The 26,890-nt window shown below is 47.8% G+C and overlaps 1 protein-coding gene across 1 annotated transcript; it reads left to right on the top strand.

Moving 5' to 3' along the window:
- Nucleotides 1–1,007: 1,007 nt before the first annotated feature.
- LOC128730768 (protein kinase shaggy-like) lies at nucleotides 1,008–18,564 on the top strand. The gene is made up of 9 exons (XM_053823847.1): nucleotides 1,008–2,193; nucleotides 8,988–9,178; nucleotides 11,147–11,230; nucleotides 12,510–12,563; nucleotides 13,962–14,072; nucleotides 14,231–14,468; nucleotides 14,619–14,812; nucleotides 17,604–17,790; nucleotides 17,872–18,564. Exons 1-9 carry the CDS (start codon nucleotides 1,008–1,010, stop codon nucleotides 18,213–18,215), a joined length of 2,589 nt encoding a protein of 862 aa, XP_053679822.1. The 3' UTR covers nucleotides 18,216–18,564.
- The last annotated feature ends 8,326 nt before the right edge of the window (nucleotides 18,565–26,890 follow it).

Here is a 26,890-nt window from a genome sequence, read left to right as displayed (position 1 = left end):
CTGAGAGTGATCGATCGTGCAAGAGAGAGAGAGAGAGAGAGAGAGAGAGAGACCGTTTCAAGCGCAAAACCCCGATCATGGCCCTCAACCCCATCAGCCCCCATCAGGGGGCAACAACACCCTTTTGGACCCACCTGTGCGTGTGTGTTAATGGCGCCGCAGATTGATTTAAGACGCAATTTCGCGATCCTTTTGCCTGCCCCTTTGGGAGGCAACTTTCACGGTGGCATCTCGCGAGAGAGCATAGACCAAGCCGTACTCGTTGTGGCGTTGCTTCGTGGGTTGTTCTTCAGTTCCAGTGCACCCGAAGAAGAAGGGGTGGGTTGTTTGTCGAGTGGATGGGTTGGGAAAAGCCCTCGATCGGGGTGGGGAATTTTTGCGTTGTAGCCAGTTGTGCGTCGGTGCCTGCCTTTTTGGGGTCGGTTCGCCGGCGTTTTAACCCTGGACCTTGCGTTTTAGCTACACACCGCATTGCACAAAAAGCCACCACCGTTGCCGACGTTTGCGGTTTTTGCGTGTTTGGGGTTTCCCTGGTTTTGTGGGATGTGGGTGTCTCGCCACCAGTCAGTCCTTGGTGGTACTTTTGCGAGGTCAATGTGGGTTTTTTTTTCATTATGCTCGCGCAGGATGTAAGACTAAGATTCTAAGCCATTCCGTCAGTTTCCACTGTTTGACGCTCACTTCAGAAAAGAGGCACGTCTTCGTCACCGTCGTCCTTTCCTATTGCCGTCCATCGCCAGATTGTGAGTGGTTCGTTCGAAATCCCCACGCCATAAGGAAGGTAGCACACTTTATACCGCGAATGTCTCACGAGTGTGTGTGTGTGTGTGTGTGTTTTTCCGTTTTTCGTACCACAGCGAGAATAGAGTGCATTGAGTGTCTAATCTGCGGTCAGTAAACGTCGTACAATCGAAGTGAACACAACCAGTAGAACGTGTGATTCCCCACGCGCACCGTGAAAGCCCTTTGCCATAATTTCCACGTGTCCTGTGATACGCGCGTGTTAGATGGCAACGATAGCGACAGCGACAGCAGACAACAGCGACGGTACAACCGGAGGACCACCTCAGACGGCTGGTCCATCCGCGATGGCCACCGGTGTACCGATCATTTCCCTGCCCGGCGTTTTCCGGCGACGTATGGAAAACCTCAAGCACAACAGCGAGTGCGAAAACGATGAGCAGCGCCACAACCAAACGTTACCCTCATTCGCGGACGCTAAAATGGCCGCGTCCGATTCGGGCGTGTTCCTTTCGATGCAGGACATCGACCGCGAGCCGTCGGGTGGTAGTGCGACGGGCAGTGTCACCGGCATGACCCGGCTTCTGTCCAACGGGTGCGGAAGCTCGGGTGTTCGCACTAAAGAACCAACACCCCGGCTTGGGCGGGACCCAACAGGAGGGCTATCTGTCGGTGCTGCCACCGGAGGAGGACGTCTAGAGCACAAGGTCACGGTGCAGGAGGAAAATCCTCCGACCACACACGGCACCGATAACGGTGTAGATAAGCCCGCCGGCGAAGATGATGCCGACGAAGAGGATGACGGTGGCATTAGGCTGCGGTTGGGCAAGAAGAAACCAGAACTGTGGCTGCTGAGTGACCGTACCTGTCAGAGCCTGCCGGATGTGAACAGTCCGCGATCGAAAGCGCTCCCGAAGGTAGTGACCGCCTGTGATAGCACGGATACGGATGGGTTTGGTGAGGCTGACGACGACGAGGACGAAAACGTCGTTGATCGGTCGTCCGATCCGGTGAGACCGAGTGATACGGGTGGTACGGTGGTGATGGCTCCGATTGTGGAGCATCTCGCGGCACCTACTGGTGGTGAGGATGTGTCTGGTGAAGGTGTTGATTCGTCAGCTGTTGCGCCTGTTGTGAGCAATCCGGTAGTGAAGCCGATCAACCTCACAACCGTTGATCCGAACGTGCTGCAGGTGTTTGCCATCGATCCTAAGCTGATCAACAAGTACGATGGGTTGGAGCAAACGTTGTACTACATCGACGAAAATGGTAGTCCGAAGATTCGTGAAAAGTACGCGATCCAACGGCAGCTGGCCGAGGAAAAGCGACAGCGAAAGCAACAGAAAAAGCTCGAACGAGCGGCCAAGTATGGTGGATCGCTTGATGGTGAACCGGTGGTGCAGTGTTCGTGCTTCAGCTTTAGCAGGCTGTCCAGGAAGCTCAAGGAGATGTGTAAGTGTTGACCGAGAGGATGACGGTATGAAATGAAGGAAAAAAAAGAAAGAAAACTGCGAGACTAGCAACGAACCCGACGAGGTGAAATAGATTGAGTCCGTGTCTAGTTAAACCGAACGTTCCCGGAACGTCCTGACGCGCTGAAAGATAAGCACAGTTCACAGGTGCCTTGACACACGGTGCCGAGAGATTTAGTTTCCCGCCGTGGCCATTATCAGGAAGCAATTAGCGTCTCGTCCTTATCGTCGCGCAAGCGAACTCAGTTGCGAACGGCACAAAAGTCATGTCAAGGATAGGATGTTGTTTTGCACGTTACTTCTGTTTGCAACAAACACCCAGTAAATCTTCGGTTTAATTTATTACCGTTCACCTCGCTAGATAGACCCCCGTGGGGTTTACTGTAAATATAGCTAAATCGTTAGCATCCTTGGACTTGGACTAGGATGATGCAAAAAAGTAACAAGTAATCCCGAAAGGATGAACTTGTGCATGGTGTTTTACATCAGAGTACAGCTGGCGGAAATGGCTTACACATTTTTACTTCATCGGTTTACATTTCCTGCATTCGTCCATTTGGCTTTAAATTTATTGCACTTTGTACGGCACAAAATGCCCTATCTCTCGCTCGCTAGTGTCTTAAAAATAGACCAATTACGAGGGTTTTAAAAAGGGATTTTCTGATCATTCCGCATCGCGAAGTGTCGTTAAAAGTTTGCACACAAAGTGCCGGGTCGGTTTGCAGAGGCACATCGTAACAACCGTTTGCCTGGAGCTCACTAAAAGCGAGATGGGGTGCACCCGACGGTGTCTCCTCGTGCGCTCGTGTTGAGGTCTTTCGAAAGTCAACCCCTCAGAATGATACCACCCTCCCACTTGTCATCGATTGACGTCATGCAGTACGCAAACTGATTAATGTGCAAATAAACCGTTCAGGAAGAAGGGCGCTCGATGGTTACGTTGGTTGTAAACTAACAAGCTGAACTCTGAGGTTTAAGTGCGCACAAACTAAACTTAAAATAACAGTGTATAACTTTTGACATCTGAATGGGTTTTATTTATGGCGCCTGCCATAATAGATCAGGGTAATTAGGATTAGATTTAAAATTAAATTACCTGTTAAAATCTTGTTTTCCGTTCTCCTAAAACGAGATGAATTTTCACAGGTTCATAGCGTTCAGTGCAAAGAGGGTTGACTGACACGGGTATATTTATTTGGTCCTGCTGGAGACAACCTACTCAAATGCTGCGACACGATGAGCCGTTTGTTTAACTAACGTGGGATTTATGATATCGAAAAAACTTCTCCGTCCGTCTACCGATGCCGCGTACACCTTGGTGACGCTAATTTGCAAGCAAATGAAATGAAAATCCCTCTCCCTATCGGTTCGCCGCCGCCGCCCAGCAAAACGGCAGCACGAGCTTTTTATCGGCAAAAAGCGCTGATGCGTGGAATGAGTCGACGATGCGGATGTTACTCTAGTTATCTGACACTTATCGTGTCTCCGCAGATAATGCTATTTGGTTTTCCATCCACGCTCGCTCTCGCTGGCGCGATTCGAAAACGCGTGCAAATCGAGCTCTGATTTATTTTAAGACATTCGTGGTGCTAAACCTTTGGAATTAGCACCGTTCGGGCGGTCATTACACAGTACAAGGTGCTCTTAAAAAGGGACGAGAGAGCCTTGAAAGCGAACTGGACTGGTGCGTGCTGGTGGTGCTGCGGCAAAACTCGTTCAAGCGCCACCACGGAACACTGAATTACTGCAGCCGTTTAACACATATGCGAACTACTTCCATCATTAGGCTACCCGCTAGCTCTACCAGACTTATTCTCGTTCACGACGACGACCTCTTCCTACGTACTAATGCGGACTTCCGCACAAGAGGAGGGAATCGAGTGTGAGTGCGTATTTGGTTTAAAATCAACCGCCGTTCTTATTTCCTGGAACCGTGTTTGCTACTTCAGCTCACACCGGAGCTGCTTCCGGCAATCGGAAAAGGTCAAACAAAACGGGTTAGAGGCAGATTTAGCGCGGCTGATTGACTGGATCAACGGGGTTGATTTGTTTACTACGAAACCACTGCCGCGTCTGGTCTAAATTTCATTTTGACGTGTCCCGTTCGCCTCTTTGGAAAAAAAACCCACCCCCTAGCGAGGGATGAGACATTCGTGGGGTGGTACTTTGGGGGTGTTGTTGGGGTTGTTTTTGCTCTTCCCCCACTTCCAAATGGCTGTTTTGCGTCGAAATAATCTGCCCTCCGACAGGTGACGGAGTCGCTCTGCTCTCAACCCATCTCTGACACGCGGTGGAGCGTGTTGATAGTCACCATTTTGACTGCGTAGTCGCGCGAGTCCGAGTTTAGGACGCGGTCGAGCGTGCGGAGATGATTACGACGAACGTTCTAGGGTGGTGGGAGCTTGCTGGAAGACAAACAAGCAAATAAGCGGCTATTTCGATGTCGTCTTGGTGCGTCAGAAGGAGATAGTACATGCTTGCCCTAGCCCTTCGGCAGCACACAATCAATGAACCTTACGTACGGAGTTGGAATGCTTTTAAAAACAAGCTGCTTTAAAGAATGCGATCTTTCCTACGGTTAAAATTACGGTCACACATTTTAACGGTTGGCCACAATTTTCCTCAATTTGTTACCATCGAAACCGGGGGTGTTTGTATTTTTATACGATTTACCCACCTTGCTTTGGCTTTTTAGAGGTGTTGCTGGCGGAAGTTATCGCTGATTAAGCTTGGGTTTGAATGGCGTTTGGGTTGTTGAATTGCGTCCCAAACGATACTAGAACGCTTTCATAAAGCTTTCGCGGACAGGAGAGCAACCAGCGTTATAAATTATAGCTAATTGGTGAAATTCATGTCACCATCGTGGCTCGAGGAGTCACCGTCAGTCTAGCCTAGTCCTTTCTATTTCTAATCCACGGCGACTGGCGCCTCACGGTGGTGTAGGAATAAAATTAAAAAAAAAAACAAAGCTCAAAATCATCTTGTTTGGAACTGTACGAAGGCAGTGCACTAATAAAAAAAAACCGCACCTTCTGCACTTTCTTTAGAAACCGCGCTGAACGCCGAACCGGGTTCACCTTCGAACCCGTTGGCAACAGTAATGGTGTGTCCCTTTGGTGGGCCTTTTGTTGTGTTGATAAAATGAAATGCACCTTATCGATCGGAGACTAAATAAAACAATAAATAACATTTCTGCGATACGGCTCGCAACGGTAGCCACATTTACTCCCCACCCAGCTATCAGCTCACCGTTCGGAGGCTCGCCAAAGGATGTGGTCTACGATTGTTATCGTCAATCTACCGCGCCGGTAAGCTCCGATGCGTGTTTGGTTGGTAACCGAAAATGAACGTAAATGTGAAAGTAGATATGACATATCATGCCACCTGAGAGACGCCCAGCTTGAGGGCAGGTTTCCTTTTCGTCGTGCGGGGTTTAGAGTGTCGAGTCATGGTTGGGTTTGGCAGTATCTGTTTTCCATCGGGCGATTGGGGAGCTTTTGGGGCCGTTTCAAATTAAGCTTATGTCTCAGAACTGCTAATCATGCTTGCGAGCTAACCTAAACCAATCGTGCGAGCGTTTATGTTTGTTGTTCTAGAAAAGCCAAACCTTCCTTGAATGCTGCAAAACACTATGCTGGTAAATGTGTATGTGCCCGTCATGCATCCCGAGACGGTTGATGTTCTGGGGCATTTATTGCAACAATATTTTTCGAAAAGACGCGTTACCATTCGAGCCACCGATAACCTCTGTTGGCGCGCGTGAGCTTTGATAACCTTTGGTCGCGTGAGCTTGTTTGTGCACTGTGAGCATCTTCCACGGTCGACTGTGCTTCGGTTGGTTGAACAACGTTTGAAGGATAATTGACCGGTGCCGGGAAGGGCGCACCAAACAACTCAGCTGCCCAACGTCGTTAATGCTCACTGCATAAAACTGCTCCATAACGTTTGCCACACGCCATCAACTAGCGCGTGTTGGAGTGATGAGTTTATTCCAGTGAAGAGCTGTTTTTTTTTTCTTCTTTGTTTCAGTAACGTCCTACTAATTTATTTATGAGTACTGCGCCTTTGCGGTCCAATTCCAGGAATAAAAGCTCCTCACTGCCCAAGTTTCGCTCGCGTAGGCCTATCGCGTGGATAGCATTCTACGTCAGCTTCAGGGAATGCTCGAGGGATAGATTTATCAAACACAATTGTTGGACCGCAGGAACCACTGACTACTGTCCCAATTCAGTCGAATTCGCGCCGGGTGATGGTGCCCAATCGTCATTAGCTGGAACATTAGCCTCAATAACGAAACACTCGTTCCGATGTATCTTATCAGCTTATTGTGGTAGTTGATGCGATCCTACCTGTGATTGCATTGTCACAGGTGCTGTGAGAGATTGCATAATGCGGAACAGTTCGTGTACGTTTTTGGGGGAGGCCCTTTTTTCGATCAATCTCCAATCTGCGTCCAAAAAACAAACCGTAATCTCCAATTCAATACCCAATACAGGCACTCTGTATGGATCAAAGTACCGACAGAAACTAGGTTATCTTCGGACGTCTCATAACCCCGGGGGCGCATCCTTATCAACGGTCGGAAAATGAGCAAAGACCGCTCAACAATATTTGTCTACACGCGCTCTCTTCTTCCATCCGTGACAGAGTGCCATCTCGGTATCAGCTGAACCACCCGATCGTGTACTATTCTGTGCGTTGCTGGGCATGTGCGCGAACGAACGATTGCAGTGTCCTGACGATGCCGTTTAATCACGCTCCCCCAGAGGCCGTAAGCGGCATACATTCGCGTTCGCTAATTAGAACCAACCGAGAATCGACCGGAATACGCCATGCTAATATGACACGCTTTGATTGGTTCGAAGTCGTGCATAATGCTCGATTGATAACTCGTTCCAGCGAGTGGCACGAGGCCAAAAATAGCGCGCCAAACGCCCACGAGTCCTGCAGTCAATGCGTCACACTGTGACTATGTGCTGTATTATATCGCAGCATAAAAGCGAACTAGCCAAGGGTCAGGGTCTGTGGGTCTCGGCTATTTTTCAATCAGTCCTTAAATTTTAAATACCTCACCAAACATCCAATGCGACATTGTGGGTGGCTTTCCCAAATCCGATCGATACAAATTCGATTGACCTCGTTCCAGTTGCAACCGCCTGGTAACCGACGGACGAACAACCAATGCACGTCGCGGTGCAATTCCACGTTTGCGTTGTTGTTACAGCACAACCAACCGGAAGGAACTCAGCGGTAACCGGTTTTATTCACATCATCACTGACAGTACAGTAATTGATGCGTTTTGAAATACTACCCTTGCGCCTTCGCTCACATGCACCCGACGTTTTTTTTTTTTTTTTTGAGGCTGTAAATACCTTTCCAACCTCGGTTGGTTCACTTCCCGGAACTTTCGGTCCCACTTACGGCACGTTAGGTTCGCGCACACAGCCCCACATTTCCCGGACCTCAGCCTGGCCGACGATAATTGTTGCTGGCATTCGGTTGCTATCACCTTTCCGTGGCGGAAATTCTAAATGACACAATGAGCATGGGTGTGGGGGCTAAAATGGTATCCACGTTGCGAGACCGTTGCCCGAGTGGCTACTGTCACGAACAGCGGAGCAACCCTGGAGCGATCCTGGCCAGGCGATTAAATTATGCAAGCCCTTCCTCGTCCTTTCGCGCGTGTACACGGCTAATCGCATCGTCCTAACTGGCAGGATACGAGACTAAGGGACGCGAAGCTTCTCTACGTCACCCGACGCAGACCATGAAAATATGATTCTCCTATCGATCGGTTTTTTTCTTCTCTCTCTCCTTCAAATGAGAAGGAAAGGAAATAAATTATCCCCCAGCGGGGCTGTTAAATAAGTCAGATAAAACGCCGACTGACCGGGTTCGAATTATTTGCGCGCTGCGGTTTAGTGTGGTTATTGCCGGTGGCAAATTCTTGCGAACGCTGGTGGGGGGGAATAAACGCAATAAATAATTAAGCAAATAGTAAAAAGTACCGCTCGTGCGTTACCATCGAACGTCGAGCATAAAATTCATGCAAACGAGCCACGGGTGCCGTGAACCGTCTCTAGCAAAGCTGCTAAAAGCTTAGAATTATGTCTAACCTTCACAAGATGCCCGGCAAAACGATTATGGTGAGCTGGTCGGCGGGTGGTAGGTCTATAAACTTCCAAAAATAGAAATCATGGTCCTGCTGGTCGGGGAGGAATTATGATTCCCGTTCTTGAGCCACCTACAGAAAGAAGCACACAAGCGCGTGTGTAAATCACCAGATCGATATTCCGTTTCCGAGTCTCTCGGGGGCGCTCGGCAACCCGGAAAAGCGGTGTGTTCGGTGGGATGGTAAAAAAAAAACACAGTGGAAATTCTGTTACCGTTTATTCTTGATGTAAAAAAGCGCATACTCTAACGTCTCCTGTTGCAAGGTGCGCTGGTCAGGATACGAAGGGAGAAACTCCTTGAGCTCATCACCAGCACTACTTTAGAGCCTGTCTTTGACGGTTGTCGCCACCAAGGGCAGAATACTTGAGCCTTGTTCTCGCATCTTCCGTTCCATTTATTAGCACCTCCCGCTAATTAGGCCGTGATCACGAGAAGAGAAAACGGCTCTCATCCACTGCCGGCTGGTTGTGGCGGATCCTTGACATTACAACCAACCACCCATTGATCCTTCGCCGTGCTCTCAGGCACACTAACCTTGACTGGCCCTAATCATGTTTCTAATCATATTTTGCATCACTCTTTTCTCTCTCCACCGCCAGGTAAGGACGGCTCCAAAGTGACGACGGTTGTAGCAACACCCGGACAAGGCCCAGACAGACCGCAGGAAGTATCATACACAGATACTAAGATAATTGGCAATGGAAGTTTTGGTGTCGTCTTCCAGGCGAAACTCTGTGATACGGGCGAGCTAGTCGCCATCAAGAAGGTGTTACAGGACAAACGATTTAAGGTGAGTAGTGGGTGGTTCACCTCTCCCTTTCTCTCTCTCTCTCTCTCTCCCTCGCCTCACCCTTCCTAGTGCGATTGACGTTAAGGACGACGACGATGGGAAGGAGCTCGATGCTAATATGGCAACCATTAGGGTGCTATTAGCAACGGTTACGACAGATGCGCGCGCGCGGTGGAAGCGACATGAATTCAATTAACCTGCTCGGGTCGGGTTCAAGACGCAAGCTCTGGGGAGAGCGAAGGTGTGTGCGAGCAACGGACAAAAAATAAATAATCTGAACATTCAATATCACACCAAGGGCGGCTTGGGGGCGCACCCATTGTTTCGCGATGGTAAATTATTGTGCCGTAAAAGTAGAAGCACCTGTTCACCTGTGTTGGGTGCTGCTATGCGCACGTCTCTATAGGCGTTAGCTCTCTCGAATGGCGTCGTACCGAGTCCTTCTATCGTTGCTCGAACACAAACCAGGTCCTGCAAGAGTCCTCTGCTCTGTCTTTGTGTGTGAGCAGCGCGGGCGTTAATAAAGAAACCTCCACAGGATGTTACAGCCAACGGACGTGTGTTGTATTATTTCTGTGTACCGCATACGGCTGCAGACACGCAAGACAACTTAACAACTGCATGTGAATTAGCTCGCGTCACCCAACTGCGCGAAAAGACAAACTGATAAAAAAAACTTGCCCAAAGGAGTCACAAAAGTGGTTATAAGATCCAGTGTGCGGATGAGATTTGGAACCTGCGCAGAAGAGGACGTTCCTCAACCGCGGCCAGTCTATTGACAGATGGTATTAGCGCGGCATCATGCTCCTTTTTTGTGTGTTCATGTGTGTACGATGAATCAATATGCTAATGCGCACAAATGGAGCTGATTCACGGTTCCGCCACTTCGTTCGGGGCTTGGCTCACGTGACGCACGCCCATGAAGGAGAAGCAGCCGGATCCGGATCGAGCTTGAAGCGGCTTTTTGTTCCTTCTTTTGTCGGCTTAAGTGCGTCGTTTCGTTGCGCTTCCGCACCGGTGTGGATCGAAAATTCGCCCCTGCGACAGTGAATTGATTTGAATATATATATTTTTAAAGCCCAGTATGAACATCACCACCCAGTGTGTCCTGTGTACCCTTCAGACACCGGGCTAGTTCTCGGTCCAGTTAGCCGGGCCGATGGTCGTATCGAGGTAAAGGTAAAGCGTGCGTGTTTAGCTGTTAATTTATTCCGCACTTTCCCATGCATAAATCGTGAAGAAGAACCGCCTCATCGGTGGGAGGGATGCGCCACGGCGACAACGCTGTATTAAAACCCGTACAAACGTCACCAGGCCGGGGTAGAGTCGCATTTGAGTGCTCATTTACTTCTCTCCGCACCTTGACTTCTATCGATTTAGGGTCGAATGTGCGCGCCGGAGTAACTGCGACCCCCGGCGGGGCTATGTCAAGGTTTTCCCAGCCCCAAGAAGTGAGCTTTTTATTACTTTCTCGCCTTGACGATAACGAACTTTTACCGCTCGCGCGATCGAACCCCCGTACTGTGGTGCTCGGAACAAGAAAGAAATGGCTTCGATTCCATCACCCGAGCCACATTCGTTCATCATGCCCTGGCAGCGGATATCCATCATGGCAGCGCAGAGCGAGAAACCGCCGCCTGTATGCCTGTGCCGCGAACGAAACAAATAAGGATTATCGATTAATTTCACAGAAATGAAAGCCACCCGCACGCAAACCACCTGCCATCCTATCGCGGGGTGGGATGGTGGGCACGAATTAATTATTCACCATTTATTTGTTGCCTTAACGCCGGCCCAAGTCCTTCGCCAGGCGGCGATCAGTTTTCCTTTCCCAACGTACTCCTACGCTTTGCCGTGCCCTTTCACACGTGGAACATTTGTTGCTCCGGAACCATGCCAGGGAATGCCCTTCGAACGCGATTCGCTAATGTTTGCTCTCTCTCTCTTTTTTTGCTTTTTCCATTTCAGAACCGTGAACTACAGATCATGCGACGACTAGAACATTGTAACATCGTTAAGCTAAAGTACTTCTTCTACTCCAGTGGCGAAAAGGTAGGTTCAGAGCGGCACTGAAGCGAGCCGGAGAAAAGGATACTCCTGCACGTAATCGGGGTGATACCTAGCGACAGGCGACGCAACATTAGCAGTATTTATCACCTTTCCACATCCGGCAAATGTCGAACCACCACTAGGGACAACAGCAGGCTAGTCGGGGGATTTTTTTTTTCTTCGTTGTATGTATAGCCCACTTCTACCGCCGAAACGAACGTCTCCAGACACGTGAACTTGTCGTGTTCCTGGGAAACTGCGCAAAGAAGCGACCCACCTCAGAGGACATTCGCCCCCACCCCCCCTGTCGTCCTTCTGCCCCATTCGCATCCATTATGCTTCCCGATATGGTGGCGAATAAGTCACCGGAACGGTGCTGTTTTTGTCTAGATATTCCGATTGCGTCGGTGAGAAGTGTTGCACCTGTCTCACATTTCTTTACAACCGGCCGCATCGAGTTTCCGGTGTATGGTGGCGTAGGCTCGTGTTGGTTTGGTGAAAGATTTCCATTCGGTGCCCTTCCTCCGAACTGTTCTCTCTTTCTCAGCAGCCGTCAGTCTCGACCTAGTTGCGGATTTCTTTTGTCGTACCTATTACTACTTGTCCCATTTTAGGCTCGCTCTGGTGAAGTTGCGAAGACGACAATCGTTCGTCAACACAACGAACATGCGAGGCACCTATGTTCTTCGGGTTCGTGAGCGTTACATTCTGCACAATAGCAATTTACATGTTGCTGGGCAAACGTCGGGATAAAGCTATGTTTTTCTTCGGTGTCCTCCGTTTGCCGGTTTTGCATTCATGCTGCATCCTTTCATACGTTCGTGTGCTCCCCCACTGATGTCGTCCGTTGTGTTAATTTTTTATTTGGATCACCGCGTTTTGTTTAGTTCGTTAAAGTTCTCGTTACATAGTGATCGCGTTTGAACCAAATTAGAGTGTGCAGTATACTGGGCCGTCGACAATGTTCTGTTTTCGTATTAATTGTATCTTTCTTTTCTTTTTCATTTTGACTTTTTCTAACACAAATCCATCCACCCGCCCCATATTTGCATCGCCACACTGGTTTTGTTTTCATACAAAAATGCACTCCAATCGAAAATCACTTGAACTCCATCACCCACTCTCCCAATTCATTCCACATTTTGGTTGAATTTTTTGCAAAATTCAATCCACCATCCGGACCCCATCGTTCGTCCTTTTCCACCTCCTCCTCCTCCTTCTCCTCCTTCTCCTCGTGCTATCGTACACATATACACCACTTCGCAAAAACACACTCCTGCAGCGTGATGATTTTCCTTTGGACATGGGACTGTTCGCCGGTGCCTTGCAGACGCAGGTAGAGAGACAAAACGAGTGAACGAAGCGCGAATGTTGTGTACGCGATCCCCTTCCTTCCGGTGGCCTTGGTCCACCGGCGGGAGCTGCGAGAATCTGCTACGAAATGCAGCAAAATGCTACGAAGCTGCTGTGTGCACTTAAGATACGATATGAGAAATTGTTATGCTCTCTCCTCCACCCATGTTCACGTTTCGGATTGGTTTTTATCTCCTCACCCAAGCATATTAACGTACAACCCAAAAAGAGCCAGCAAAATGCCTTTCTTCCACCGTAATGCTTATGCGTCCCGCGTGTGCGGCAAAATACTCCTTCCAGTCAGGACACTACGCCATCCTCACCCATTCTTCGTGTCATCTTGGAGTTCCTTCCTGACCGCTCGCACAGGCGCGCTCTCTAGCTATCCCGAGTTGAAATGTGTTGACACTAATTAGTTCCTGTACATCATCCTTTCGGCAGTTCATTCGAAATTTGTGTGCGTGTGTGTTTTGTTTGCTTTTGTTGCTGTTTCTTATTCCTCATTAGCTGGTAGTGCGTTTATCCTTTTGTCCCAATAGACATGATTCGCTTGTGGCACTGTCCATCATCTTTTGATTATCGGTTGGGTTTCTCCTGCAGGACGATGGGTCAATCGCATCGTCTTCTGTTAGTCCTTGTGATACTGAAAAAGTGCACATACTGTCATGACTATCACCCATCGTTCCCTGGTGTTCATTATGCTCTTTCTCTCGAGCCTTGATTCAAACGCTTAATTCACTTCGAAAAGTGCGTGTACATGAAAGCCTACGATATGCAATTCAAATGCACACGTTCAAATGATTTCTTCTATTTCCTCTTCCGAAAGGATCCCTTGCATACGCGTATCATTCATTATCGAAACGATATTGCAGGCATCTGTTTGCTGCAACCGTCGAAGCAGAGCTTCCATGATGGAGCTCACAAACGGGCGGAGACGACAAAATGTAACACGAGTCACATTCAAACACCTGTTGCCCGAGGGTCTGCCGCGCAAATGTGGTGGAATATAGCCGGATCGGATTAACCGGTGACAGATTCTTGCTGGCTCGCTCGCATCCTTGGCGGAGGAGCACAAAATGAGCTGCAGCAGCGAGCATTATTCAGCATACCGCAGTTCATCCCTCATCGACTGCCTGATTCGGCAACGATGGTGCTCTTATTCACGCTCATCATAAACGCTTGCTAGTCCTGTAACAATGCAGCCGTAGTAGAGTGTGTGATGTATGTTCTTTGAATTTGAGCGCTACTAACGAACGAATAAGTTTCTTTTTTACTTCTCCCTCGCGGGCGGATGGGGCCCGACGTGTTGCCGTTCCGTCGTTACGGCTGCGGTAGCTCAGCAATCGAATAATGTGTCTTCCGTTTTCTCTTCCATTTACAGAAAGACGAAGTTTATCTGAACTTAGTGCTCGAATATATCCCAGAAACGGTTTATAAAGTCGCCCGTCACTATGCTAAAAACAAGTTAACGATACCTATCAACTACATCCGAGTGAGTACCGACTGTTGCGGCTGACACCCAGATCCGAGTCACTGACCTCACTGCATTTGTTTGCTTTTCCTCTCGTTTTTCTTCCCTATGGCGGGTGTTTGTGCTGCTTGGTTTCCTGCGGCTTCCATCCGGTACCATGCGTTCGTGCGGTGGCACAGATTTACATGTATCAATTATTCAGAAGTCTTGCTTACATCCACTCGCTTGGCATCTGCCACCGTGACATCAAACCACAAAACCTGCTGCTCAACCCGGAGACGGCCGTGCTGAAGCTGTGCGACTTTGGCAGCGCCAAGCAGCTGCTGGACGGGGAGCCAAACGTGTCGTACATCTGCTCCAGATATTACCGGGCACCGGAGCTGATATTCGGCGCCATCAATTACACCACAAAGATCGGTAAGCATGTGCCGCAGGGCACTCCAGGCACTAGTGTGCCATTATCAGTACGTTATCCTCGATGCGAACGAGCCTTGCTAACTTTCGACATCTCCTTTCATGTATGCGCGTGATGCCCACGTGAACCTTAATCAACACGCGGCTCGGTAGACGTGTGGAGTGCGGGATGCGTACTAGCGGAACTGTTGCTTGGTCAGCCCATTTTCCCGGGCGACTCCGGAGTCGATCAGCTGGTGGAAATCATCAAGGTCCTCGGCACGCCAACCCGGGAACAGATCAAAGAGATGAATCCCAACTATACGGAGTTCAAATTCCCGCAGATCAAAAGTCATCCATGGCAAAAGGTACGACGGCGACGACGACGACGATGCCAACTTCCGACGGTGGGAAGCATAATAGCGAGGCTTCCACGGTCGCACACTCACACACGATGCCTCCACCCACCACCCATAAACCCAAGTGCACCCACCAAGCCAAAGGAGTCGTTTCTCTGCAGCGCTGCTAACAAACCAGCCGCGAAAAGCTCGCTCCTGCTGTTGTTCCACCACCGTCCAATGAGACGGTTCCTTTCCACGTGTCTCGAGATACGATACGATGGAGGCGATTACGGGAGCATTCCTTATTCAGGCTCCTGCCTTCCTTTCGCCTTTCGCCTGCACATCCTAACAATTTCACATCATCTTCTAATCACCACAACAACACATCGCCAACGAAAAGGTCTTCCGGTCGTTTGTTGGGGTTGTGTGATGCACATTGTTCACTCTTCTCAAACCACGCCACAATCTTAATGCCCTAAACAATCGCTAGTACGGCGCCCTTCATGAAGGTTGTGCACGTTATACATATGTCACCTTCTTTCTTTCCTCGTTCCATCGCACTTCGCGCCCTCAACGAACGCGGCGGCATGTGAACGTGAGAGCTTTTGTATCAGGCAAAGCGAAACGCATCCCCCATACCCAAGTGCGCTTCCACCGCCCAAAAACTTTGCCAACATCCAAACCGTTGCCGGAAACAGAAATCATTTTCCGTACGATTCGCTTCGACTCATTTCAGTTAATGCTAGAGCGAATGTCTTTCCCTACCGCCGCGACCGACCACCAACGTATTAGAGTAAGAATTTGGGAGATTGTTGAGCCATAAGAAAACGAAAACGAACTTACCGCTAGCCTACCGTATTCTGTCATACTTACGCTCAGATCGGCCACTACCAACATACTACAGCACTATACAAAACCACGCAATATGCAACCACCAAAACGTGGGTCGCCGGCCATAGCTGGTGTGATGAATGTACCCTTCACAGATGCAAATAAGCAAACGTTCCGATTTGATTAGCTTGATTTTCTCATAGTTTTTGCGCAAAGGACACCCTTTGAGGACATTTCTCTATCTCTCTGTGTTTCTTTCGTCGTTGCTCTTTCTCGAGCCGAGTCGTTTCAACAAACCATCCATGTTAGTCGGAAATTAAGTAGTAGACAAAAACATAATCGACTGAGCGCGCACTTTCATGCCAAATTTACATCACATTGCGGACAGATTGAATTTTCGTACCACTCCATACGCCACGGCGACACGCGGATTTATACTCGTTTGTCTGTGTAACGCTATATTATTTGATGTATTGTTTCCCAATGTCCTCAATGTGTCTTAAGCAACGGATTCAATGTTATCGTTTGTGTTGTATAAACTATTTCCGTCTCAGTGTACCAAAACTTACGAGTATGTAGCAGCATGAAAGTCCTTTTTCGTCCTATTCATCATATTCGTTGGTGGCGATTGCTGACACATGCACACAACCACACATACACAAATACAACACATGCACATGCTATTTAACGCCGTGTTCGGTGATATCTGACACTGTGTGAGAGCCTTGATCATGTTTTTTTTTGTCAATTTAATTTTAATTCATTTGGCCGTATTCCGTTTTCGAAAAGCGTATGCTTTTGCGGTGCATCTGTAACCGGAGAAGTGTACCTTCTTCTTTCGCTTTCGTTATGTGATAAGTGTGATAACTCAGCGCTTGTTTGTGACAAGATTCGTCTCTTCACCGCGACGGAAAGTAAAAACTTTGCAGCAATAGGTTTTTGCACACATGATTTTTTTTATTTTCGTTTGTTGGTTTTCTACATATTTCTTTTGCTCCTTCCTTCATTTGCATGATCGAGCGCTACTTGTCTGTCGCGCTGGAAACGCGCTGAGAGCTGCGAAGGTACTTACCTAGCTTAGGTACTTATCTAAGGCACTAATCGAAAGGGGTGTTTATCTGTGCCGAAGCGATGCTTCTGCCTCTTTGATATACTACACCAGAATTCAATATTTGCCTTCACATTTCACAACACTAACGCATAGAGACGCTCATTAGTGAGTAGTGTCATGTTGTTCACCCATCACACATTAAATATTGTTGTTGTGCTTATATTGTTTCGTCCAATGCGCGCTCGGCCGTTCTATCGCAAGCGTCGCTCCGCGTTTTAAACTGAACTGTGAGTCGAATCGAGTCTAAGTGCCTGCGTGAAGTTGCTTCGCGAAACGCGCTTCCTAAGTGATATCCTGTTCAAGAATTGCCTATTCCCATTTGCGACGTCCTTATCAACATATGGCTTGGGCATCCAACACTGTTCGCGTAGTTTCTTGTTTTTCCGTGGCGTTGCTCATGCTCGTTGCTGGATACTTGGATTGGCCCTAGCACTCGGTTGGCTTGCTACCACGTTCCTAATCACACGCGCGTGTGTGAGACTTCGTTTGATCGTTCGCCAACACCGCGTGCCCCTCTAACGTGTGTTTTCCCGTGTTTAACGCTGACGTGTTTCCTTCCGGTTCCTTCTCCACTCTATCACTTTCCCTAGAGTGCCGTCAAATTTCTCCTTCGTTCTCCGATTCTGTTTGAGTTTTTTTTCGTTTCCTTGCTAATCCGTCACCAACCGTGAGCTCTCTGATCCTTACTCACCCTTGGTTTGGCCTATTGTGATCGTGTTTTCTTTTCTTCTTTTTTTTTTCTTTTCTCCAACTCCTGTTCGGTATGGGACCGCTGACGAGACCGCGGCGTCTTACAAGCCAACCCTTCCCACCGCGCACTCATGCATAATGACTAATATTCCGTTTTTTCCGTTTGTCCGATCCCGCCCCCAAAAGGTGTTCCGGACACGCACCCCACCGGATGCGATCGCACTGGTGTCCCGGCTGCTGGAGTACACACCTGGCACGAGAATCACGCCGATGCAGGCCTGCGCCCATCCTTTCTTCAACGAGCTGCGAGAAGGCAGCAAGTTCCTACCGAACGGGCGCGAGTTTCCACCGTTGTTCAACTTCACCGAGCAAGGTATGGTACCGGCATCCGTGCCACAGTGCCACCAGTAGATTAATACTAATCTTGCACCGTTACTATTTCCCACCACCCCAGAGCTTGCCATTCAGCCGAGCCTGAACTTGATCCTGCGGCCGAGAAACCAGAACGAAGGGGCTGCCAAAGCTGGCCAATCGACGAGCGGTTCGATGGAGGGCGGCAGCGGTGGCAACGGCGGTGCTGGCAGCTCGTCCGGAAGTGGCGGAGTCGGCGGCAGCGGCAGTGGTACCGGTGCCGGCAGCAGCAGCAACACCGATCCGAGTAACTTGGCGCAGCAGTCGTGCAGCGGTGCGGCCGGTGGAGCCGGTGGCGGTGGTGTCGGTTCGGATGACATGACGACGGCAACCGGGGGCGATGCCGGTGCGTGCCAGCCCTCGGCCGCCACCTCTTCGATGGGTTAGCTTTAATCGTGCATCCACGACAAACGGCAGCAGCAGGAACAACGGGCGGCAACAATTCGGTGGACATGATGATGTGGCTAGGTACCGGTGCAGGAGAACAGGACAATGCATGCCCCTGCGCACGCGCGCGCGCGCGTGTGTGTGTGTATAGCTCCTGTACGCACTTTTCTGGCATACGGGCGCGAGGGGCTTACAAAATCGTTGTAAAGCGATGGTAAAATTTATCCAATACATAAGTTGCATCAGCAAACTAGAGAAAGAAAAAAAAAACAAAAAAAAGCAACCACTCTCACGATCATCGTGCTAACTAGAAGGAGGGCACGATAGATGATCAAGTACAGGGTTGCACGATCAAGCGTGTAAACGTGTCTAGTTGGGGTTGGGGTGAGTCATTAAGAAAGGACTCACGCGAACGTCGAAACAGTAGCATGCGATGTACCAAGAACAGGAGCAAGAGGAGGAGGGACACAGTTAGGGCAATAGCAGCACCCCGGTGTGCCGCGAACAGAATGTGTAGAGGTGTTTAATATTAGAAAAAAAGTAATTTTAACTATTATTTAACGGATCGTTAGTAAGCTAGCCGGATGATGCAAATGGAAACCCATGCATGCAAATGCACTGAAAGTCGCGTGACGCGTTTGAAAGCTCATTCTGATCCTCGGAGGGATGTGGATGAGCGTGACCCGCTCCGTTGAGAGCTCGTTCATAGATTTGTTTTATTGTTTTGTATCACGTACGTACGTACCCGTTCGGATCAATGCGTACAATTGCTGGAGATTTCCTGCTCCTTGTTCAACTGAGCGAACATATGTTGCCCAAGCAAAAAATGCGCGCATGTGTGTGTGTGTGTGTGTGTGGGTATGTGTTACCCACCAACAAGACCTCCAAAATGTGTATGAGTACAGCCGCGTACATGTATTGCGCAAGAACACGGCTAACCCAATCAAAAATTGCTCGTGTCTTTCGAAGCAAAACGCAACACATCACACATAGCGCACACATGCACGAAATAAATGAAAAAAAATTGATAATCACAGAACCGACGTGTGACGATGGGTCGAGAGTCGATGGCGGAGCATTGTTACTGTTTTTTTTTTCTTCATTTTTTGCGACCACTTTTCCAAAGTTCTAAAAGAACTTTGGGTGGATTTTTTGGGGAATACAATTGTAAAATAGAAGACGAGAGAAAGATCAAATTAAAACAAAAAAAGAATACTAGACTCGTATGCGACACACACACGACGCCGTCTGTCGCTTCAGGAACCGCGATCATGCACCCAAACATGCTAAGCTGAGAAGTGAAGTAACATTACGTAGGTGATGAAATTATAGCGCGTAGAGATTAGCCGTTAATGGGCGCTGGGTAGAAGAGTGACCCGAAGGTGAGGCAGGTTTGAATACCACAGCCAGCCCGAATCCGTGACGTTAGTTCCTCTCTCAATTGCACTTGTCTTTAATCAAACGGTGTGTGAATCTGAACATATGTAGTGCAATGTGTCATCTGGCCCGGAACGACGACGGTGACGTTTCGCCCATCAAAACCAGCGGATTTAAAAGGAGATTAGACATTCGATCCTGCCGAAGCAGTCTATCGATATCTTTTCAATGGAACGTGTTTTTGGAACGTTTCTCAATCACCACCACCAACTCGCCATCGCCCACGTCCTTTCGCGAACTGTTGTTGTTTCGTCAGCGTACATTAAAGGCGCCTGAAATTCACGTAAATCCCACTCTCTCTCTCAAACATACACACAACACAAAGATACGATGGTGGATGATCATGTAGATGAATTATGTTAATGTTTAAACGAAAAACGAGGGCTTGTCTGGGTGCGACACGGGATGCTGATTGATGCTAGCCTCCATAGTGCTAAGAAGTAGAGCTATCTTGCGCCGTTTGACGAAGTATTGCATTTCGTTAAACGGCACGCAAAAGCTCCACTCATTGGCTGCAGGGCGACCAAACAACAACAAAAAAATGACGTGTTGTTGCAGACACCAACGCCCAGGAACAATCGTTTTTTGTTACCGACAAGGTGGGCCAAGTGCCACGATCATTACGTAGAGTCTAGTAGAACACGTAGTTTAAGCAGCCAAGACGTTGAAACCACGCTGATAATAAGCCAATAGGAAAAAAAGGAAATATAGCTAAAAATCATACAAAGAACCAAGACCACCTACACTAATCTGCTATATGCGATAAAGGGCGGTTGGCGGGCAAGTTGGGCCGTGGTGAGTTGGGATGTTTGTTTTACTTTGTTTGTTCGTTTGTTTAGTTGGTGTTTTCTTTGTTTGTTTGTTTTTTTTTTTTGCTATGTCTTCTTTCATCATACCCCTTCCGAATGATGGTAAAGAAAGCAAGCGGTACAATCCGGACACTCGCAACCCCACGATGGCGGCAGGTTCTCCTTCCGTACAGCGAACGGTGCAAACGTTAAACGTTAGTTCGGGTGTTGTCACCAAGTGGACTCTAGGTTTAAAGCATATCCACACTTCACATTGCGGGTGGTGTTCTTGGGGGTGCGTGTGTGTCGTTTTAGATCGAGCTCCAGCTACGAGTGTTTGCATATTTTACTGCAGTAGGTGGGTGGGATAGGATGACTGAGTTTGCTCTTGTAGCGGTAAAAGAAAAAAAAACTAGAACAAACAAGAACATGATTATAACAAATCTCCCCACCCCTGTACTCGAGATATTTCGTTTGGATGTAGTCTAGCGGATGACGATCCTCTGGTGAGAGGCCGGTATCGCATGCCGTCAGGATATTCGGGCACCCTGAAATATATATGGAACACCGTGGGACACCCGACGAGGGTGTTTTGGGTTCGTGTGGTATGCATATTGTGTTGTTTTCTTATTTTTATTTTCAATGAAAAAAAAAAAGTTGTACCATTGTATAAAGCAAATAAACATTAGCACCATCACAAACACGCTCACACACGCGAATGTAGTTGGTACTATGTCATATCTTCGCCTATCTGCGATCTTGCGGATCTCACGCCCTCACCGGGGGGAAACAAGTAGCGAGCGAAAGTGTTGTGCATTACTCGCGTGTGTGTGTGTGTGTGTGTATATGCGAACAGTTATCGAAGCCACACGACAGGAGCTGTAAGAATGGTTCAACATTTTTGGTTTTGTTAAGTTAGAGCGTGTGTCCTTGTTCGTTTCGACCACACCACAACCAAGGGAAAGATGATGTGCGGGTGTGATCGAATGCAGTACGTTCGCGCTGTTCAAAGGATGCACCCTTTCCCACACCTTCGATGGTTTTCACTGCTAGCGGAAATTAGAACAAGAAGAAAACACAATGATAGTAGCATGCGCTGTGTATGAACTACGTCGGGGAAGGAAAGGGAATAGTGTCTCTTTTTTCACCCGTACGGGCGCTAACCACTTAAGTGGTAAATGGGGCAAAATCACCTAAAAACCCGTAGGATATATGCCTATATATATATATATATCTATAAATATATGAATATATATAAATAACATATATAAATAGATGCTGTCTGTCTGCATAAAGAACGATAGGCATAGAAAAAGGTAATCTTATATGTTTAATCAAATGATAAATTATTTTAAATGGAAGAAAAATAACAAAAAAAAACAAACAGCAGAGAAGATGACTAGTAAAAGTAACACGCTAGGGGGAAGTATTACTGTAAGGCGAATGAGTAATATCTTTGTAGTATATATATATAAAAAAATATATATAACGAAAAGGAAAGGAAATATATATACATACTACACTATAAGTAATTTAAATGCAACTATCTCTTCTACTAGAAGCCAAGTAGAATCCCCACACACTGTATGCCTGCAAAGTAAAAAGACCCACACCCGGCGTAACCGTGCATGGTGACGGCAATGGTCCAATTGTCAATCGTTGGGTAAGGAATAAGGGGAAGGCGTATGCGAAAACGAACATCCCCTGCGCAAGGGCTGGCACGCTTTTCGTACCAAAGCTAGAGAGGGAATAAAAGAAAGATATATAAATGTAAGGCGAGGGAAAGCTTAATCAAAATGTCTGACGCACGTTAGAAACGCAAGGCAACTTCGAGAGGCTTTGGATCGTGTCGTCGAGACCAGAAGAGGGATCAAACCTCGAAGAAAAGTCCCCGGTGCAGGGGTTCACCGTTTTCCCCTTTATTCCCCCGGTTTCCCAAGCGCCATGTTGAGGGATTTGTTTCGTTTGTTCTCGAAGCTGAGTCTGAGCTAGCTCGTCAACTGGCGGTTTGCGTGCCGATCAGCCGATCTGCGAGGCTCACAGTCGCGGTGCTGCTGCATCGTTTGCATGTTTCTGGTTCATACTCCGTCAAATTTACAAACACCCTTACTCCAGAAGCAGAAGCAGAGCGCGAGAAGAGCGAATCGAAATGAAAGGACACAGGGGCAGAATCGCAGGACGAAGCGAAAATGTTGAAACATTAACTACTAACAAACAGAAAAGAAACGATCCGCGTACACGAACAAGAAAAGGTCAAACATCAGCTATAGCATTTCACTTATACTCACACGTAATTTATAGTAATAAACTCTAGCAAAAAGACTTATAAAGCGAAACATGAAGGCGGGGAAAACAGAAATAAGTAACACAGAAAATCGTAGCATAATTTTCAGGCACACATGGGCGTGCACCGGTACGAAGAGAGCCACTGACGGGCCAGGATACACATACGCTAGCGCCGTTAAAATGCAAGGAAGCAAATATTAACCCCGTTCCCTGCCATTTCCCAATTGTTCCCTGACACACATCCACTACCCAGCAAAGGAGAACACCAAATTTTCCAGCGGAAAATGACGAATATCGAGATGCAAAGCCACGTACATACATATTTACATACATTTATGACCCACGCAGTTTAAGACTCGTTCTCTAACCAACACTGGACACAGGCACACACACACACACACACACACACACACACACACACCGCATATTCCGAAGAAGGCGAGGGGGAAGAAGAAAAAGAAGAATTCAATATTTCAAAGTAATACGATTTCTCCCTTTCTCTGCTGCGAAGCGTTAAAGAACAAAACAGTACACGAAAAAAAAATGTGCAGAAACAAAAAAAAAACAGTAAAAGTGCATTGTTAGACAAAAAAAAAGAAAGTTGAAAAATAAAATGAAAATATGAACAAACAAAAAAAAATATCGAAAAATACCAATACCACACAAAATACGAATGTAGGTAAGACGCGGACGTTACTAAATCCATAAATAGCTCGTGTGTGCAGCGCGTTTGGGATAAAGATGGATGGCTGGCGTGTGAATAGTTCAGTTCATGCAGTTTAGCCTTTTTGCGTGAAGCACGCGTCTTGCGAAAAAGAGTCAAATCAAACGCGGCGTTTTTCTTTGTCCGCTCGTTCAACCCCTCCGGTGCTCTGTTCGCGTTGTCTTGTCTGAGAATCGGGTAGACGCGACCGGCGGAGGAGGATGCAGCGTAGCAAATGTTGAGAAAATATCCGTTGATGTAGCGTTCTTCGTGTACATTTGCGTTACTTGTCGAATCTCTCGTTTTCGTACTGAAGTTAAAAATAAAAAAAAAAAAAACAGCACATCTGTCCTCAAACTGGCTCAGCTGGCGAGAACAGAATTTATAGGCGAGTCAGTAGAACAACCACAGCTGTGAGGGGGTGGCGTTTTGGGGGAGCGTATCGAAACAGTAGCAATGTTGGCCGAAATGAAGGCCATTCTTATCACACACCCGTACCCAGCTCCGTAGCTCTTTCGAAAGGGCTGCTGGAACACAAGGCTTCGCGTTTGCGTTCCGAGCATACGTTAAGGTTTACTGTGGGCCAAGGGCGCGTAACCGGGAGTCTCGAGGAGCAGCGGAGCAAACGAATAAAAGAACGATCACTTACACATTACAACAAATAGCAACCGATTGTTGGGGCGCGCCACCCACCAAATCGTGTTGTGGCATAAGATATCTCAAATGATGCAAAAAAAAAGTAACTCTATATAGCAAAAGCAAAAACGCTAACGCATGCACTTGTGTGTCGGAATGCGCGGAAGGGTAGCATAATTCGAAATTAGAACAAAACTAAAAGAAGACAACAACACAACAAAAAAAAGCAACACACACAAAAATTAACCGGAATGGCTGCATGTTTTCTGCACAACCTTCATTCGCAAGCGTCGTTGAAGGTGCCGTTTTGCTGTCGGTTTGATTTTGAGCATACTTTTGGTCGGGAAACTAAAAAAAAAGCACGCAGTCAGCTCTCGTATATAAACTAGGCAAAGGGAGGAGGAACAACAAATTATATTACACAATCAGCAGCAGCCACGGGCAGCAAATTGCAAACACTTCCAAAACACAAGCTACATATAGAACGGAGCAGGCGTTGAAAGCCGTTAAAAGCGGCATGCTAGGATGAATTAATTGCGCGGCGTTTACTGCAACAGGGACACACACACACACACACATCGATCGTGTCGATCCTAGCAACCGGAGCAGATCGCTTCCAGAGCGATCTAGGAGCAAAATAGCCCTTCCTTCCTTACGCATGAGTATGCATACAAGCAAGCGTTATTAACAAAATACACACTACTCTCTCTCTCTCTCTTTCTATTTCACACAAACAAACACACATACAATGGAAACTGCAGTTCAAAAATCAATAGTTAAATGAAAATGTTTCGCGACAGCAGGAAGAAAGATGAAAACTGACAAAAAAAAATGACGACGAAAGCGCGCAACCGCGAATTAGGCGAAAGCGTTTGCAATATAGTTTTGTGTTTCTTCCCGTGTTATTGGGCGCGCGCATGCATTTCCCGGTTTGTAGTTTAATCCGAGTTCCGGGTGGTGCGTGTGTGCGAAGATCTATTGCAATTTTATCACTAGAATGTACCGTCGTCTTAACACCGAGTTGTTTGCGCGATGCAGGCGTTGTTGTTTTTCTCACTCCCGTAGGAAAGTAAAAGGAAAAATCGCAACCACCCTCTCTGCGCGCGCTGCTGGTTGGTGCCGGATCGGTTATTTTTTGGTTTCTTGGCTGGCGTGCCTGCTTCCGTGCGCTTTTCGCTTTTTTCCGTTTCCTCTTCCGTGGACAGTCCGGGGGTGCACTTCCGCTAGAGAGGGAAGGCAAAAAAAAACAGAAGCAACAACAAAACACAAGCAGATAAAATAATTATAAATGAAAACAAAAAAAAATTAAGGACCAGCAGAAACTGTGCGCAGATATATGCAGCAGGAGAAAACAAAAATGGTGTAAAACACGGCGAAAGATAGAGAGAAAGTGATGTTGAAAACCGTAGCTCGTAACATTACATTAAATCCCCGGTTTCGGTATGGTTTTTTGTTGTGCGTTTGCCATTTTACTAAACTAGCCACCAAACGAGCCCCACTTGTCGAAAGCCGAAACACGAAGCGAATGGGGAACCACCCGCGTGGTGGCGCTACACTATGGTGGCGTAATTTTTCTCGTCCCGTCGTTCCTCGATGTGTCCTTGTTTTTTTTTTTTTTTGCTTGTATGTGTCCCTTACCGGCAAAGGTACCGAACGATCGCGGCAGGAAAGAAGCAAAATATATTACAAACGTATCGATCTCGTTTCGTATCCTGCTCCGTGGTTCCTCTGGAGTCGGGTTCAGTTTTTTACCTTCTTTAGCTCTTGTGACCTCTACTTGGATTAAAACGTTAGAAACGAAAACTAAAAACCAACCGAGAATGTTAAGCTGGACGGCACTTTGGCGGGACGCGCAGCAACATGGGGATAGTGGAGGTGCAAGTGCAAGGGGCGGCAATCCTTGCACACTCAAACACACACACACAGGCACATACACAGAAACAGGGATGCTCGCAACGGAGAGAAGAAAAAAAAAGGCCGGAAAGTAGAAGGCGTGCGATCATCGGCAATTGCGCAAACGAAAGGATGTTGAATGTTTCAAGGATCAGCGACACTCCCACGTGCTGCAGCTGCTGGTGGGGCAGGGGAGGGGGGGGAGAGAGGGGAGTAGGCTTGTGAACGAAGAAGAAGAATAAGACGTAAAACAGGAATGCTCTTCTAAAGCGGGAAGCGAATCAGTTTTGTAAAAAAAAACCTGTATGTTTGTTATAGCTTATAGTAAAGATGTGTAACGGTCCAACGGTGGTTTGGCAGAGGCGCCCGGAGGGGAGAGAGAGAGTGCCGGGATGGCAACAGGACGATCGATCGGCTGCCACCCTTCCCGCCCGCCCCACCACCCGCTGCGACCGGTAGCATCCAGAAACTAAGCATGGAAAATCCTCTTTCATTCTCAAACACACACAAACGCACGGTAGGAAAAAGGCGGGAAATGCAAACGACGTCGGATGGGGGTCGATTTCACCACCCAAAGGAGAAAAGCCAAGAAAAGGTGGTGGGAGGGTTTCGCAAGCAAGAAAAAAAAAAAGGAAACCCGGTGGCCCAGCCTGTGTAGTAGCAGTAGTAGTTCGGGTGATAGAAGCAACGGTGAGAGAGATCAATCGAACCGAGGAGGGTCCTTCTCGCTGTTAATCGAGTGAAGGAAGGGAAGCAGCGGCAGGACGGGCGGGAGCAGTGGGAGGGACGGATGAGACAAGAATGGGATGTAAAAGCATGGGCATGAGAGTAACAGATAATTGCAATAAATGTTATAACGAAACTGTAAATGAAAAATTTCAACCACAACCCTCCTTGCTGTCTATGGCGTTTTATTTCTTTTTTGCTTATTA

This window comes from Anopheles nili, chromosome 2 (genome assembly GCF_943737925.1).
Source record: "Anopheles nili chromosome 2, idAnoNiliSN_F5_01, whole genome shotgun sequence".
NCBI classification, from domain to species: Eukaryota; Metazoa; Arthropoda; class Insecta; order Diptera; family Culicidae; genus Anopheles; species Anopheles nili.
The sequence above is the reverse complement of the archived record's forward strand: the minus strand, read 5'-3'. Positions and strand labels throughout refer to the sequence as shown.

What these genes read in the sequence shown, in the direction of transcription:
- LOC128730768 (XM_053823847.1), top strand. Translation starts at nt 1,008, where the DNA reads ATGGCAACGATAGCGACAGCGACAGCAGACAACAGCGACGGTACAACC. An exon ending in CCGGTGCCTTGCAGACGCAG is followed by an intron (nt 12,564 to 13,961) that starts GTAGAGAGACAA and finishes TTCCATTTACAG; the next exon opens with AAAGACGAAGTTTATCTGAA. An exon ending in AAAGTCATCCATGGCAAAAG is followed by an intron (nt 14,813 to 17,603) that starts GTACGACGGCGA and finishes CGCCCCCAAAAG; the next exon opens with GTGTTCCGGACACGCACCCC.